General features: G+C 48.1%; 1 protein-coding gene across 2 annotated transcripts in view; it reads left to right on the forward strand.

The window, feature by feature from the left end:
• The window catches only part of Frmd6 (FERM domain containing 6), a 72,491-nt gene that overhangs the window by 48,271 nt on the left and 6,687 nt on the right, over positions 1 to 17,533 (forward strand). For both annotated transcript variants that reach the window (XM_036206382.1, XM_036206384.1), the window contains exons 6-12: positions 990 to 1,176; positions 4,352 to 4,507; positions 8,192 to 8,257; positions 8,988 to 9,056; positions 11,328 to 11,502; positions 14,759 to 15,100; positions 15,855 to 15,986. In XM_036206382.1, coding sequence (XP_036062275.1) covers positions 990 to 1,176; positions 4,352 to 4,507; positions 8,192 to 8,257; positions 8,988 to 9,056; positions 11,328 to 11,502; positions 14,759 to 15,100; positions 15,855 to 15,986 — 1,127 coding nt within the window. The remainder of the gene's footprint in view (positions 1 to 989; positions 1,177 to 4,351; positions 4,508 to 8,191; positions 8,258 to 8,987; positions 9,057 to 11,327; positions 11,503 to 14,758; positions 15,101 to 15,854; positions 15,987 to 17,533) is intronic.

Consider the following 17,533-nt stretch of genomic DNA (forward strand, 5'->3'; position numbering starts at 1 on the left):
CAGGTTGGTTTTTCACCACCACGCCATAAACCACCCAACAGTATGTAGTCAGTATGATAAAAGGCAACACTAAAAAGTGCCCTGTCATGGGAAAGGAATCACATAGGTGCTTTATTTTTGAGCTCTTCGTTCTTAGCCTTGGTCTTGGTTAAAATAGACCATGTCTCTGTGATCTCCTGATGAGCCGTGACGGTAAACGGTCTAAAGTAGTGAGGCCAGTGACCTCGCCGAACGTGTGCATGTCTGCGATTGTCTTCCTTCGTTTAAAACGACCCTGTTTGCCCCGTGGACATTTCTTCAGAGCTGACTAGATGTCCTGGGTCCTGCTGCTCATCTCCTCAGTGGACGGCGAGTCGCTTTCTGCCTGGAGTGGGTTTCAGAGTGTGCACTATTAGTATTTCCTGTTTGGGGAGTGTCATGGTTGTCGTTTCATGTGCCTGGGAAAAAACGCTCCATGAAACAGCACCTTCTTCCTGTAAGACAAGGCAGGTTGAAGGAAAGCCTTGGTTCATTGGTCCTCTGAGCAGCAGGAAAACAAGCCGCTAGTGTGTGGTATTCTACGAGCATCTTAAGGTGCTGTAGGGCGTTGTGATTTACTGCAGAGAGGGACAGGACCATCAAACAGGCCTGTTCCCCGTGAGTGGTATGCACTGCAGTGATGTGCATAGGAAAAAGGAAATGAAACAGACTGCTAATGCCCAGCTTCTGTCGTGTCCATTCTGTGTTCTGTGACAGACTTGCCTTATGGGAGTGCAAGTCCTCAGGCCTCCCTTTCTTGGAATACGTCAAAGGCTGTGTGAGCCTTCCGACCCCCCCAGCAGCCTCCTGAGGTATCTAGTCCCAGCTTGGGCCTTCCACCTTGGTGAAGTGGGCACAGGGAGCCGAAGCCGAGGGCCCCTGCCACCAGATGCAGAGGGCTACATGGGTTCTGTTGACGTGTGTGTACCGTTCCACCCTAACACGACTGCTGTCTGCCTGTGTTCTCCCAGTGACCGAGTTGCGAGGTATTACTATTACTGGCACCTGAGGAAGCAAGTCCTGCACTCTCAGTGCGTGCTCAGAGAAGAGGCCTACTTCCTGCTGGCCGCCTTTGCGCTGCAGGCTGACCTCGGGAACTTCAAAAGGAATAAACACCGCGGAAAGTACTTTGAGCCGGAGGCTTACTTCCCTGCATGGGTAGGTACTGTCTGCACCCTCCATCCTGCCCACTCAAGCACGAGCTTCTGCAAGAGATGAACCTGCATGTGCTGGGGACAGTGAAACCACTCACGATGCCCAAGAACGGGTCTGAGAAAGGACAGGAGCCTGTCTGTCGTACTGCATCTTTACCAGTCTACTCACGGCTGAGGAGGCTCACTGTCCGCAGCCTCCTGTTGGGGTGTGCATGGTGGTGACATTCATAATCCCCCTGGTGAAATGAACCCCCCCCCCCCCCGAGGAAAAAAATGATCACTTGTCAAGAGATGAGGTCATTCACAGATTTCATGGGCTGAGAAAACAAATCTGAACCCCCCTTTGGCTCTGACCTCTGTGACCTTCCCTGCCAGGTGAGGAGCCACCCCCTTCTGTCGGTGAGGAGACAGATGTAGGTCAGCGGGCTCCCCAGCCTGTTGGGTTGCCATTCTCCCTGCAGGCGACTCTGTCTCTCCCTTCCGTGCCCTCCACTCGCTCAGGCTCACACTCTGCAGTAGGCAGATCTTCACAGAACAGTGGGTCACCTGCCTCCGCAAAGCACGGCCACCTGGCTTGCTTCCCGTCTCAGGGGAGCTTGAAGCAGCCGAAGATAGGCCAAGTGTGTTTGACTTTTCCAGCCTCTTCCTTCCTGTGTGCATTCCTCAGTCCGCCTCCGCCTGCCTGCGTCCCCTCGGCCATGCGCATGCTGGCCTTTCCATTGCCTGTTTAGTAGGCACCTTTCTCTCGCTCTGCTGAGTTTTTCTACCACACTTGGCCATTTACCCCAGGGAGATTTCATCCCAGTCACTGCCTTTCGTGACCACCTTCACAATACGCAGGTGACCCCTAAATATGTTTACGGGTATAGTGAGATAGCTGTGCAGTCCTAAGTCCCGCAGACTCAGCACCCCACATCACACTCCTTTTCCCCCCACCTCCACAGAAGTAGCCCCACCTCCGTATTCCTGGTATCAGAGTGCTGGACATTGCCATCAGCCCAGTTGCCCAGAACCTGGCTGGTGTCCCATGGACTCTGCTTGGTACTCTGCCTCCTCCATGTCCCAACCAGCCACAGCAGCATGGCCACTCCATTACCTGTCGCCCTGCTTAGTCCCGAATCTTGTGACTTGGTTTCCTTCCGTGTCCACTGCATCCCCTCCGCTCAGCGGTCCCTCCGTTTGAGTCCCGGATCTCAGCACACTGTCATGGCGCTGGCCTTGCTTCAGTGTTCCCCAGCCTGCATCTGAGAGGACTGCGCCTCTATCTCAAACAAACCTGCAGCAACTCGGCGGTTGCCTGTGCTGTGAAGTCCCAGCTTCCGAGTATGAAACGCCAGGATCTGGTTCCAGCTCCCTCCAGCTTTCCTTAGCTGCTTGTCCTACACCTTCAGCCTTGTCTTCCGGCAACATCCAGCCTAGTGACTTACCAGTGTGTCTGCATAGCAACTGTGCTTTCTCACGTCTGGCCTCTGTTTGCTTGCTTGCTTGCTTGCTTGCTTGCTTGCTTGCTTGCTTGGGTAGCTGGTGGTTTTGTGTTTTGCGACAGGCTTTCACTATGTAGCCTGGCTTTCCTGAAACTCTCCGTGGAGACCAGGCTGGTTTGGTACTTGCAGAAACTCTCCTGCCTCATCCTCCTGAGTGCTGGCATTAAAGGCATGCACGTGCAGCACCACACCCAGCAGGGGCCTCTCTTATAGTCACGTGGAGCCTCTCTCCTTGTTTCAGCTGGCTGACTCCTGATCCTCTAGAGATGTGCTCCTGGGGCTGGGTGGGTATTCCTGCTGGGGTATCCAGCAGTGTGCCTGCTGTCTCTGCTCTGGACAGAAGGTCTTGTACATAAATACTAGTCATCTGTTCCCAGATAATCTCTTTACTGCTTGCCCTGACTACTGTAGTATATCTTCGTATATTTGAAGGGACAAGGATGGCTGTAGCCATTTCTGGTTTTGATTGACATTCAGTGTTCGAAGGAAAAGTGTGAGATATGGCACCTCTTGCTGTTGGTAGCAGGCTTGCATTCTCCGGCTGTCATCAGATACCCAAGCGTGGTCATTTCAGTCAGAGATACTTCCACAGTATGTCATAGCCTCAGTAGCCAGGGTACCAGTTTTCCTTTCCTCAAGGTCATCCAGATCATCCACTTGAACGTCTTTACACATAGTGTCTCCATGTGTTCGGGGCCTGGCAAAGACAAGCTTGGTGTGCTGTCGGAGATGATCTCCATAAGTCAGCCAAAGAGCAGAGGCTATAACTCCAGCAAAACTTGACAATGCCACTATCATTTCCCATGCATAATTTTCTTTCTGTTTTGTTTGGAGATGGTTTCTCTGTGTAGTCCTGGCTGTCTTGCAGCTCTATGTAGACCAGGCTGGCCTCAGATCCACCCGCCTCTGCCTCTCGAGTGCTGGGATTTCATAAATTCTTTCTGGACTCTTCACAGTAAGAAACAAATGCCGTGTCTGAGAAGCCACGTCAGAGCTGAAGCCTCACTGAGGTTTTCACTCTCACTGTTTGAAACCTTCCCTTTGTTCAAGTCACCGCCATCTTTTCATGGTTTCAACTCCTTGTGAAACCAAGGAGGGCATTCTCCCGCACCTCTTAGCCTGCAGCTGCTGGGGACTGTGTGTCTTGGTCACCTTAAAGCTTGGGTGGACACCATCTGAACGTAAGCCTCAACAAGTCACAGTGAACATTGAGTTGAAACGGTGTCCTTGACATTTTCAAGGAGAGTTCCTGGCCTCTCGTGTGAAAACACAAGTGTTCCAAAGAATCCTGCCTGATCCTTTACCTTCCCCAGACGAACGTTTATAGTCTCGTGTTCTATGTGTGTGACTGAGGAGCAAGTGGGAGCCAGAGGCTGCGGTGTTCCGACACAGTGTTTTTTATGGTGCCCATCATTTGGGGAGTATAGTCCACGAACTGTGTTAAGTTACACCAGTTTCTGCAAGGTTTTCCCCCACTTTGGTGATTTTTAAAGCCAAGAGAATCTGTTTTTCCCATTGGGATTTTTCTTCCACCAAATGGACTTGTAGCTTATAATCTTAGCCCGTTCCACCCAGTAGCACAACAAGAGAGTTGAAAAATAGAATAAAATTAGAATTTCTAATGGAAATGAGCCAGTTGATGTGGCCTATTTTAGCCTCTCACCCTCTTGTCCTCTGGGGGTGGTGTTCCAACAGGTTGTTTCCAAGAGGGGGAAGGAATACATCCTGAAGCACATTCCAAACATGCACAAAGACCAGTTCGCACTGACGGCCTCCGAGGCGCATCTCAAGTACATCAAAGAGGCCGTCCGACTGGATGACGTGGCCATCCACTACTACAGACTGTACAAGGTAGGAAAGTCCTCGGCCCAGCTCCTGGCTGTGCTCCTTCCTGAGGAGATTTCAGCTCCCCTTGGTTTCCAGGGTCAGGCCTGGAGGCCATCATGATCTAGCCTGAAGTAGGGTGGAGGATCCCTTAAGTGTTTGTAACAAATGGCTACAGATCGCAGCTCTGGCTCTTGGTACTTAGTGCTGTAGTTCTTTTTCGGCTTTGGAGAGTAGCCCTTGCCACCCGTTTGGTGGATACTATGTTAGTAGTCCTCCAGGTGAAGCTCCATCCTCATTCGCCCTCCTTCTGTCCCCTGAGCTACAGGAATGTCCCCACAGGACCCAGTGCAGACAGAGCGCCGTATTCCTGGTTTCTTCTTCAGACCCCCACCACTCTGTAGGAAACGCTTATTTTATAGGCCAGGAAGGAAACTTGCGGAAGTTAAATAATTCATCAGGGTTGCAAAACCAAGTGACAGAAATCCAGCCCAGTCTTCTCGATGACAAAGAGTGTGAGTATGTGTGTGTGTGTGTGTGTGGTGTGTGGTGTGTGTGTGTCAGTCTCTCTTACAGTCTGTGTATCCCCAGCCCTATTTTTCAGTCCTGAAATGGGCCATACATATTCACAGAACACTGGGGAGGGGGTACTCTGCACACACTCACGCTGTTCTTCAGCATCTTCTTGCCTTCTCTTTTCCTGCTCCACCCCCCACATCTTCCCTGTCCTTAAAAGTGCTATTGTGGGCTGGAGAGATGGCTCAGTGGTTAAGAGCACTGACTGATCTTCCAGAGGTCCCGAGTTCAATTCCCAGCAACCACCTGTAATGAGGTCTAGAGCCCTCTTCTGGCCTGCTGAGACATATGTAGGCGGAATACTGTATACATAATAAATAAATAAATCTTTTAAAAAAAAAAAAGTGCTGTTGCTTGACCAGAATTGGGTTTTCCTAAGTACTCAAGGTGTTTTTACAAACCTAGTGGGATGAAGTTGTTAAAATGTGGTCAGTAGGCCTTAACTGTGAGATTGAATTCCAGTTTGGCTCTTTACTGTGTGACCCTAGGTAAGCATTTGACATCTCTGTGCCTCAGATGTCCATAGCTTAAAGGATGCTAGAACCTACCTACCCCATAGACTGCAGTGTAAAGGAATTGATGAGTGAACCATGCTTGAAACAGTGCCTGTCACGTGTCAAGTATAATGTTCAGCAAGCTATTTCGTTGATATGTTTGCTGACCCTACTACACCCTTTGTGATAAGATTAGTATAACTGTGTGTGTGTGTGTGTGTGTGTGTGTGTGTGTGTGTGTGTGTGTGTGTGTAGGAGTGTGTTTGGACATATTGCTGGGTAGTCTTCCCAGCAGATTGCAGAACTTGACATACTACAGAACTCAGCACACTCTGCCTCCCTTGCTCTAGATCTCACAGTTAAGACCTCATCAGCCTAGGAAGGCATGTGGAGTTCCCTATGATCTGTCTAAATTCCTAAAGGGTTCACTTGCTTTTCCTAAGAGTTATCTTGTGACACCTCACTTTACATGAGAAAATTCCAGGAAGTGGCATTTGAGACAATCCGTTCATACTTTGAAGTGCATTAGAAATATAAATGATATTTTGGACAGACTGTGGCCTTGGAATGAGATCTCAGTTAGAGGCCCTGGGGATCCTGGGCAGCTGTACTGGTCACGGGCCATCTGTTGAGTTAGAATGACGCTATGTCCTGTGAAGGCCAGAGGGGTCCATGCAGTAACAGGCCTGAAATAGCAGGACACCTATGACATTAGCAAGTGTTCAGAAAGTGACCATTGCTTTTTGTCTTATTTGCTGGGGAAGCTTGCCAGTTTAAAGAAGCCTGATAAGGAATTAGTCTATCAACCTTGTGGATATGGTTCTACATTGCATAGAAAATGCCTTGTCTATTTTATTTTTATTATTATTATTATTATTTTTTTTTTTTGGTTTTTTTGAGACAGGGTTTCTCTGTAGCTTTGGAACCTGTCCTGGACTAGCTCTGTAGCTCAGGTTGGCCTCGAACTCACAGAGATCCGCCTGCCTCTGCCTCCCGAGTGCTGGGATTACAGGCGTGGGCCACCACCACCCTGCTTGTCTGTTTTAAAAAGACATTTAATAGAGAGCTGTCACTGAAGTGGGTGGAGGAGATCCCGCTACCTGATGGATACCTCCTGTTTGGAGAATTCACGTGGCATCCATGAAGTCTACTTCAGTAGGGCAGCTTATAAAAAGGGGAAAGGCAGACCAGAGAACTTTCTGAAGGAAACAGCTGTGTGCCTGTTTTCTCAATACACTCTGCACGCACAGCAGCAGCGCTGTTTTGGACCCAGCCTGGGGAAGGGAACTGACCTGAGGTTGTGTGCTGATGGGGCAGGCATGTGAACCTGACACGTGAAAACGGATTAGCTGGGAAGAAATAATCCAAGCTAGTAACAGGCCAGTTTCTTCTCTATTCCAGGAAAGAGCGTGTTTTCTAATACTTCTCCCTGTGTTCTGAGACAACTGGCCTTAAACTTAGTAAAGATCTAGGGGGCTGGAGAGATGGCTCAGTGGTTTAGAGCACTCGTTGCTCTTTGAGAGGACCTGCATTTGATGCCGACCACCCACATAGTGGTTCCAACCGTCCATACCTTGAGGTCCAGGGCATCCAACAGCCTCTTTTAGCTCTGCCAGCCCTGGGTGCACATGTGGTGCACATACATATACCCAGGCAAAATAACCATGCACATGAAGTAAATCTAAAAATGCTTTCAAACTTAACAAAGCTTTGATAATACTCACTTATTGTTTTGAGATATCTTATAAAGAAAATGTTTAATAGTAAAATTTTAAAGTGCCTACTCATCACACATAAGTCCTTAAAGATTTGCCCAATCTAAGCCAGGCGGTGGTGGCGCACGCCTTTAATCCCAGCACTAGGGAGGCAGAGGCAGGCAGATCTTTGTGAGTTCGAGGCCAGCCTGGTCTACATAGCAAGATCCAGGAAAGGCTACATAGAGAAACCCTGTCTCGAAAAACAAAAACAAACAAACAAAAAGATTTGCCCAATCTGAGCACATTTTTAATTGTAGCATTCTTTTCCTTATAGTTAAAATGGCTTAAGTTTTACAGTTTAGATATGTACACACATAATAGTAGAAGGTGTATCCTGTCAGCAAGTATTTGCAAATTAACAATATAAAGCTTCTTCGGGACAAGTGTTTGGTCACTTGTCTCTCCCTTTGGCATCAGAGAGGTCGGGAGCCAGGGATTCCCTGATTTGAAGCCTGCCAACCTGTCAATATGTCTTAGATATAACTAGACTATTGGATTCAGAGGCCAACATCCAGTACGTAAGCACAAAGAGAAGGGGAAATGGTCAAAAGGTGGGAGGCAGTAAGAAATGCCTTGCTGCTGGAGTTCTTAGTGCCATGAGCATCTAGAATAATCTCAGCAGTGGAAGTTGTATGTACAGCACTGAACACTAAAACCTGGAAACCTACGGAGTCAGAAATAAAGAGAATAATTGGTTTAATAAATGCTCACAATATTCTGAAGCCTTGCAGGAAACCAAGGATGTGGAAAGATTTGATCAGTTATTTTAAGTTAAGAAAACAAAAAGAAGAAACCTAATTCTGAAATGTGTCTTTTGTTTCTTTATGGCTCAGTTGTTTATAATCCAAGGAAAAATGGTTTTTCATAGAATTGTATTCCTTCAGGATAAAAGGGAAGTTGAAGCTTCGCTGACCCTGGGACTGACCATGCGGGGAATACAGATTTTCCAGGTTTGTAAATGGGAGGGGGGTGCGGGTTATCAAATGGTGCTGAGCAGGTCTTATTACAAAGAATGCTTGTGTGACCCTGCCGCAGGCTCTGCCTCATTTCCTGTCTGTCGGCACAGAGGTGGGTGATGTAAGTCATGGATGGAGTGGCTTGACAGTGGTCAGTCCCCCTTAACAGAAAATGCAGGGCGGAAGATCAGCCCAGTCTCAGCCTCACTATCCAAACTCGGCTCCTCATGGACTGCCAGTGTTCTTCTGTCCTACCCAGTGCTTCCTGTCCATTACAGTTTCTGACACATGATGTCCTATAAGTGGGTGGGGACTGTCTTCCTTCCACAGGTGGAACAGTGTTAACTTTAGGCTTACATCGGGGACTGGGAAGAAGTAGCTCCCTTCGAAGAAGATAGAAAGATGTCTTATCTTTGATCCAGGCAAAATATCCAACTATGGAACTCTCAGTCCCTTGATTGCCGAGTGTCTGCGAGTCTTTTAGACTTCCTGTTTAAATGCAGGGTTAAACCAGAGGGAACGATGCCTTTGGAGAGCAGGCAATCCATGGAGCTGCAGGGTTTTATTGATATCTTAATTACTGCCGACCCTCCTCCAGAAAGGGCTGAGGACTCTTTCATATTTTTAATTACTGAACCATAGTTTACTATGAGATCAGAAGACAGTTTAAGGATATCTGTTGTGTTTCCTCTTAACTCCTTCTGTGCTGAAATTCTTTCCACAGAATCTAGAAGAGGAGAAACACTTGCTGTTTGATTTCCCCTGGACAAATGTTGGAAAGCTGGTGTTCGTGGTAAGTGAAAAGTAACTAAGAAAAGAGGGGTGAGGAGGAGCAAAAGAAGCCTCACAGGTTGTTTTTGAGAATTTGAGGGGTTTCCTTTTGAAAAAATACTGTGACTAAAAACAAAAGGAATCTTGTTGTTTATTGTTTTTTGGGTTTTTTGTTGTTGTTGTTTTGGTTTTTTTTTGGGGGGGGGATCTAGGGCTGGGTTAAAGGCCTCAGCACAGAGGGCTGTAGCCAAGTTTAACAACCTGAGTTGAGTCCCTGGGACCCACAAGGTGGAAGGAGAGAACCAGATCATACAGGCTGTCCTCTCCCCCGCCCCCGACACACACAGTGGCTCGTACCCCTCACAGCATACACAAAAACATGCTTAAAAGTTTTTTAAAAAGTTAAAAAGCTGACAACAATTTGCTTTCTTGGGTGTTCTCATAACCAGAGTTATTTATGTCAGAAGCAGATTAAAATCAAAGAACTTAATCTGTGTGTCCAGTGTCTGCCACTGCTGTAAGTACCTTGGATTGCAGGGGAAAGTGAAGGGAAAAACACAAGGTGAATCCACCAAATAGGATTTCGTTTACAAATCCACAGCAGAGGCGTTGTTGGCACACGGAGTAAGTGACTCGGCATGTAGGATGACTGTTGGCTTAGGAAGTTACCTAGTTCCAGTGAAGAATACAAAGTGAAATGTAAAAAGGTGTCTCCATTAACGCCAGACCATTTCACAGTTCAGCTCCTCGTTTTCGGTAGTCCACCATAAGCAATGGAGGAAGCTCTGAGGACCATATAAGTTCTGTGAGAACAAATTCTTGACTCTTCACCATGTCTCTGCTCTGCCAGCCATGTTCACTGTGTGGCAGCCTTCCAAGGACTACAGTTACTATTGTGTGTGTCTATATGGAGGTCACTAAAATCCATGATTCTACTGAGTTGTGAAGCAATTGAGAAAAGTCTGTAGCTAAAGTTGGGTAGACCAGAAGGCCTAGACAATAGAGGGCTATCTTGCCTTTGGAGCCCCACAGCCCTGCCAGTCTGATTCTGCATTGCCTTAATTCCTTGAGCGCTGTCTGCCCTGGCCTCACTCAAGTTAATGGAGCTTGCTCTGCCCACCCCTCCCTGGTGCTCTCGTGGTCTGGCCCTTTTCCAGAACTGTTTGAAAATCATTACCCCATTTGCCTCCTTCATGGCCAGAATAAGCAGTCATAAAATGCATTTATGAAATGAAGACCCTTTAGGGTACTTTAGACTCCTGAAACTCTCACCACCCCACCCTTCCCCAAGAGATTTTTTGATTCGACATGGACATAAGGAATCCATTTCACAAGTTTCCCAGGCCTGCCTGCCAGTGAGATCTTGAGCAAGTGACACTCAGTTTCCCTCTGCCTTGGCTTCCTTCTCAGATGGGAGTGGCCTGTGCCCTTCACTACAGACATCTTGTGAGGGTTCCATGAATTGTTGCATGTGTGGTGCTCACTGGGTGTCAGTGATTGCTGTCCCAGCATTGGGGTCATTCAAGAGCCAGTGGTTTAAAATCATAACACAGTCTCTATGTGAGTTGAGTCCTGTTGGTGGTTGTTTTCTTACTCTTTGTCTCTTTGGTGGCCCGCCAAATAGACATATTTGGCTCCCACATAAGTCACACACAGAGCGTATTCTTAATTATGAATGCCTGGCCTTAGCTTGGCTTGTTTCTAGCAGCTTTCTTTAACTTAAATTGCCCCATCTATCTTTTGCCTCTGGTTTTTTTCCTTTTCTTACTTTGGTATCTTACTTTCACTCTTACTCCGTGCCTGGCTGTGTAGCTGGGTGGCTAGACCCTGATGTCCTCCTCTCCCTGTTCTCTTGCTCCTTCTTCTCCCAAACTTTTCCTCCTATTAATTCTCTCTGCGTGCCAGCCCTGCCTATCCTTTTCTGCCTTGCTGTTGGCCATTCAGCTCTTTATTAGGCCATCAGGTGTTTTAGACAGGCAAACACAGCTTCACAGAGTTAAACAAATGCAACATGAACAAAAGTAACACGCCTTAAAAAAAAATTCTACCACACAGTCCCCTGATGCTTTGCTCCAGCTCCATCTGTTGCATTTGCTACATTAAAGTGTTGGGGTCGCGTCTGAAGAGGTCTCTTGTGCTGGGCCAAAGAACATGAACACAGCCCTCCCTGAGTTTGGTGTCAGTTCAGCTTCGCACATCTCTGCGAATCTTAGTTTAAACGTGAAAGGGACTCTGGCAGTTTGGAGATACGGTTTTTTTCTGCCACAATTCAGTTGGCACTTTTCCTCCACAGGGCAAGAAGTTTGAGATTTTGCCAGATGGCCTCCCCTCGGCCAGGAAGCTGGTCTATTACACCGGGTGCCCCACACGCTCCCGGCATCTCCTGCAGCTGTTGAGCAACAGCCACCGCCTGTACATGAACCTGCAGCCTGTCCTGCGTCACCTCCGGAAGGTGGAGGAGAACGAAGGTGGGATGGGGCGGGGATGTCATGGGTCCCCACTGGCCTCTTCCCCTCCCTGCCAGGAATGGGGATTTTTAAACACCTCCGGAGTGGGATCTTTAGAGACAGAGACTCGAAATTCCGAGCTCAGTTCCGCTCATGACTCAATCCAGGAGCCCCAGCCTCGTCTGTTTCGCCCTCACTTGGAAAGCTTGCGAAGGCCTAGGGTGGAACCCTTCTGCCTCCGAGTGCAGAGTGCGCCAGGCCAGCTCGCGTGATGCTTTCCTTAGGCCCAAGTGACAGTGAAGCTAGGTCACAGCTTCTCTGATTGACAGCAGGGAGGCCCTCAGGATGACACTATAATAGTAAAAACGGAGAAGGCCTTTTCTGCCCACGGGCTCTGCCCACAGCCCTGTGGTGGCTTTGTGGAGATGCAGTGGACCTGAACGGTGTGTTGAGGTCCTAGCACTGTCCCTAAGGAGAGGGCGAGCTGTGTGAGGAAGGAGGCAGTGTCGGGGCCTCTGGTGGCAGACCTCAGTTACAGCTTCTGTCTTTGTCTTCAGTTACGGACCCTGGGGCTCTGCTTAGTAAATACCAGCTTCTCATCCCTGCTGTGGTTGGTCATTGTCACAGCAATCAGATTAGAAACGGAATGTCTGCCTGGGCCTCAGGACACAGTGGTTCATGCTGTAGGTCTGTATATGAAACAAATGCTGACCCCAGTTCTCCTGTGGAAAGGGACAAGGACCTGTCCTCCCTCTCACAAAGCAGCCTTAAAGAAGATGTCCATCTGACCACCTTCTCTAAAGCCAGATGTGACCAGACGTGTGTGGAAATTCCTTAACGTCTACAGCAGTGAGACCATGAATCACTCCCTACCATCTGCCACTGTGACTCTCCTGTGGCACCATGCGGTGTACTGGCTGCTGGTGCAGGCTGCCCATTTCCCATCAGCCTAACAAATATGTCACCTGGGCTGGCATGAATCTTAGGGACCCACTCTTAGAGACTTAGGGATCTTAGGGACAAAAGCACCAAGGAGGAGCCTGTGAGAGCAGGAGGGTCAACTAGGTGTGGAGCCTGTGATTTCCCGAATCTGCCGCACTCCTAAGCAGCCACTGTGGCACTTAAGAGAGCTTCATTTATGGCCTCAACTCTCAGCCCAAAGCATTGTAGAAATGCAGAAGACCTTCAGGGAACCCTTGAGAGGCCGATAGAGTTAGTGCCTCTTCTCTGCAGAGATAAGGGAAAGTTGCAAAGGATGCTGAGCTTTTGGAGGCCAGGGCACCATCCCCTTGATGTGTTGGAGTTTAAGTGAGCAAATGTCTCAATCCACTCTGCTGCTGGAACAGAGCACCCCAGGCTGGTGATGCATAGAAAATGTCTGGAAAGTCCAAAACAAGGCTGGGCATCTAGCAGGGACTTCTGATGCATCATCTGGAAGAGCAAGGAGCAGGCACAGGGACCAGAGGAGACTCCCACAGTAACATTTGTCCATGAATAAGGACAGAGCTCTCGAGGGGCCTACTCACCTCAGAACAGCCCCACATCTTAGATTGTCACAACACTAAGGAGATTTCAACCTGAGTCTGAGAGGAGACATTCAGCGCATAATGGGGGATGGAGAAGTGATAAAGGTGTGTGTTGCATCTTTTATTTGGTTGAGTTTAAGTAAATGGTGGGGGTATTATTCTTACAAAAAAGATGCCCTTTTGTTTGTTTTTCCTACTTGGAGGTCCTTCAGACTTGAAGAAATCCTCACACTGAGTTTCTGTGAGCTAACTCTGATGCAGGTTCACCAGTCCACATGTAAGGGCTCCATCATTTTAACCAGAAAAGCCCCTTTTGGCATTTAGTTGAGCATGAAAGAAGGGGTATTCTTCAATTTCATTTCTTCATACCTTTGAAGATGCTGCTGCTTTACCATTTTTGTAGAAATGCTCACAAGAATACTTCCATGAGGTGGAGAGGAGGAAAGTTTGCCTTGTGTCATTAAAAGCACCATCAAGCCGGGCGGTGATGGTGCACGCCTGTAATCCCAGCACTCGGGAGGCAGAGGCCAGCCTAGTCTACCGAGTGAGTTCCAAGACAGCCAGAGCTGCTACACAGAGAAACCTTGCTTTGAAAACACAAACAAACAAAAAAACCATCTCCACTGTGTCCTGCGGCCCAGGCAGACATTCCATTTCTTCAAAATATAGTCCAAAAACTTCTGTTCTCCAGGCTTACTCTGTAGAAGTCTTGGTTTCTGATGATCTGGCTGTGGGCTCTCGTGATCAGGAGGAGGCAAGGGGTCATGAGCTGCATCCCCAGGCCTCCTTTCTTTCTCTTGCCATCCATTTCCTCGGGAGAGCTGGTAGGGGTGCAGGTCAGGGCTTTGTGCAGACAGAAGGGCTGCAAGTGTTTCCACTTAGCTAAGAAGATTTTTCTCACCTGAAACAGAAGAATTCTGCTGTGAGCATCACCCCTTAATTCAGCAGTGGCTTTGTAACTCTGTGTTAGTGTTTACTAAGAGAACTGCCTAAAGTCTGACTTCCCAGTGTCTGTCTTTGACCGCATCAACCCACAACACCAGTCTGTCCAATCGGAGGACTTTTACTGATTAGAGACCGCCTGGGTGTGGCACCAAACCATTAGTGATGACCGTGGTCGATAACGCCTCACTTTTTGGCCGAGCTGGAGAAAGCCAGTCTTGAATTACTTGAGAAGCTAAGTTTTAGAATCTTTGAAGGAAATGGTCTGAATATTTTTGTCCTGTTGATAACGGAAGGTAACAGGAGACCCGCACTGAACAAATGGACACACAAAATGAACAGCAGTTAGCATGTTGAGTAACTATTCATTGAATGTTTCTAGAATCACTTCTGGAGGGCCAGATTTTGATATTTAACACGCTGTCATCTGCCAGCTTTGCAAAATCCCACAGTGGCTGTCGTGGGAGCGTCACACTGCTCTGCCAGGTGTCAGGTGGTCTCAGTCACTGAACTTATTTCACTGGGAAATGGTAGCAGTTTGCAGACAGGAAGTAAGCGAGTGGCATGCCATGACACTCCAAAGAGCCCACTTCTGTAGTGATTGGAGCTTCATAACTGGCCATTTTAAAGTCCTCCCGAGGGATTGCTACACCGATGTGTAATGCTTGTGTAGTGTTCCCACGGCAAGCTCTAGTTCCCAGAATTCCTCAGTCGCTAGATTGAGAGAGACTGCTGTGGATCTCAGCCTGACACTCTCCTGCTCCTCTGCCTTGGGTGAGTGTGCTGCTGACCTGTGTTCTCCCACACAGAGAAAAAGCAGTACCGGGAATCGTACATCAGTGACAACCTGGACCTTGACATGGACCCGCTGGAAAAGCGATCACGCGCCAGCGGGAGCAGCGCGGGCAGCGTGAAGCATAAGCGCTTGTCCCGCCACTCCACTGCCAGCCACAGCAGCTCCCACACCTCGGGCATCGAAGCAGACACCAAGCCCAGGGACCCAGGCCCGGAAGACAGCTCTTCAGGCAGCGCCATGCACCGCAAGCTGAAGACCTGCAGCTCCATGACCAGCCACGGCAGCTCCCACACCTCGGGGGTGGAGAGCGGCGGCGGCGGCAAAGAGCGCCTGGAAGAGGATTCGCAGGATGATGGTAAGTTCCGTTGGGCAGCTTTTCCATGCTGGTCCCGTAGAATTGGCATCTGGTTAGTGGCTAATAATGGTGATAGAGAAGTCTTGAATCTCCCTCCCCCAGTGGCCTGATTGAGTCACCTGTGTCTGTCAAAGACCTTTGCAGCCTCGGGGTTGGCAGCTGATAAGAAGCAGAGGGCACAGAAGTCCTGTGGCCCTGGTCTCTTGTGTTCCTCTTCCTCTAAAACAATAAATGTATCCAGTACATACCATGAACTCCACAGTGTTTCCTTGAGTGGCCCCCGGGGCTCCAGGAGTATAAAAGAAACACAGAACCTGGCCGCTAGGAAATGACTCTGTTGAGAGAAAGCCTCAGATCCCAGTCTGTGTCAGCCAGATTTAGCATGTGGGTGCTGCTTTTGAGTTTTGCTATTTCACACAAGATCTGTAGCATCGGGAGTTTGATGGGAAAAAAACAAAAACCAAGACTATTGATGGGTGCTAATGACCCATCAGCATCGGTTAGCCCCAGGTATTGCGGCTTCTCCTCTTCCTTGAAGAGTGGAGTGATTGACAGCAAATCACGGCACCAGAGTTTTGGCAGTAACAGCAATCCTTCAAAAGGGGCACATCATCCTGAGAGTGTCCCTAGACTTTGCTACGGCAGAATTGCATTTATTCTCAAACGCGCGTATTTACCTGGCTGCCCTCACAGTAAAGTGTGGCTTCTTTTTCCTTGGGGTCATTAAATGTCTTCTTCCCGACTTCTGTGTCAGAAATAGAGATGCTGGTCGATGACCCCAGAGACCTGGAGCCAATGACAGAAGAGTCGCTGGAGGTCAGCCCTGATGTGTGCATCTACATCACAGAGGACATGCTCCTGTCGAGGAAGCTGAACGGGCACTCAGGTGAGCTCTTGCAGCAAGCTGTTTCCTCCAGACGCCCACAAGCACGTGCCTCTGAGAACAGGGGGGCCTTGGGGATGCCTGGTCAACCAGGGAGAAAAGCCACTTCTGGTCGCTTGGTCACAGGGCCAAGTGCCTTCTGTATAAGAGCGGAAGGGGGCAGGTGCACCAGGAAGGACATCTTTTACCCAGGCTGTGGACCACGCTGTGCTGCAGGCTGGCTGGCTGGCTTTTCCTTCTTCCTCCCACCTCACTCCCTTGCTGAGAATTAGAGAACCCCATGGCCTTGGAAGGAGCCTCGGAGACCCTTCAGTCTGGTCTTTTCCCTTTTGTACATTAGAAAAAAATAGAGAGATTAAAGAGACAAGTGCTCATGGCTAGAAAGAGAAGTCAGGTCACCAGGTCTGGTTTGTGTTCCCCACTCTATATTATATGGATAGAAGAATCTGGTTTTTAGATTGACTTTCTTTCTTTCTTTCTTTCTTTATTTCTTTTCTTTTCTTTTTTTTTTTTTGTTTGTTTGTTTGTTTGGTTTGGTTTAGTTTGGTTTGGCTTGGGTTTTTTGTTTTGTTGTGTTTGAGACAGAGTTTCTCTGTGTAGTCCTGGCTGTCCTGGAACTAGCTTTGTAGACCAGGCTGGCCTTGAACTCACAGAGGTAGACATTCTTAAATTGCATACTTGCATGAATTTAGAAAACATGCCTTCACTGTAACTTCGACACTGGGGTTATATCCTCTTCTGTGATGCACATTCCCACCCTCGAAGTCAGCAGTATGAGGTGGTTTTAAACCTCTATGTGCCTCTATCACGTGTCCATGGATCAGTCTCCTCTGCTCCTAGGCTTATGACTTAGGGAGCCAGCACTGTGGATGGGCCTGGATGCTTATTCTCCAACCACTTTCAGCTTTGACCAAGTGAGAGGTTTTTCCACCTCTCCTGAGTGGCTGGCACCAGCTGTCCGAGGGGAACTAGACAGACGTACCATCGCTGCCATCCTCCCCCTACAAGAGCACAAGAACAGTCCATGGCAGATTCCATATGCTCGCCCAGCCCAACCGCACGTGGTGAGCCTAAACCATGGCAGACCCACCAGCAGTGGAGATGCATGGTGCTAGACCAGCCTTGATGTATATAGAATCAAGAATATTCTCTTTATTATATTGAACTTTCTCTTTATATATTAAAGGTAAATCCTCAACTCTGTGCATACGATCAGTGCATACACATTTCTGTTTGTAAAAAGAAAATGATTTGAAGTGGCATACACCAAAATGTCCGTGAAAGTAAAAAACATGAGCCACTGGCAAGTGCTTTGTATATGCATGTTTCTGCATTCAATTTTCATGAGATTACTCATTTTGTAATTTTGAATAGAAATAAAATTTAAATAGGATGACTTACTATTTAATATACCTTTTTATATGTTTTTAATAGTGAAAAAGAAATAGTGAAGAGTTGAATTGTCCAGTCACTAGACACTGGAACGTTAGGCAGCCTTTATGAGACTTTTTAAAGGATACTATACAGAATGCAAAAGCCAGGCAGGAAAA

This window comes from Onychomys torridus, chromosome 14 (assembly GCF_903995425.1).
Source record: "Onychomys torridus chromosome 14, mOncTor1.1, whole genome shotgun sequence".
In the NCBI taxonomy this organism is placed as follows: Eukaryota; Metazoa; Chordata; class Mammalia; order Rodentia; family Cricetidae; genus Onychomys; species Onychomys torridus.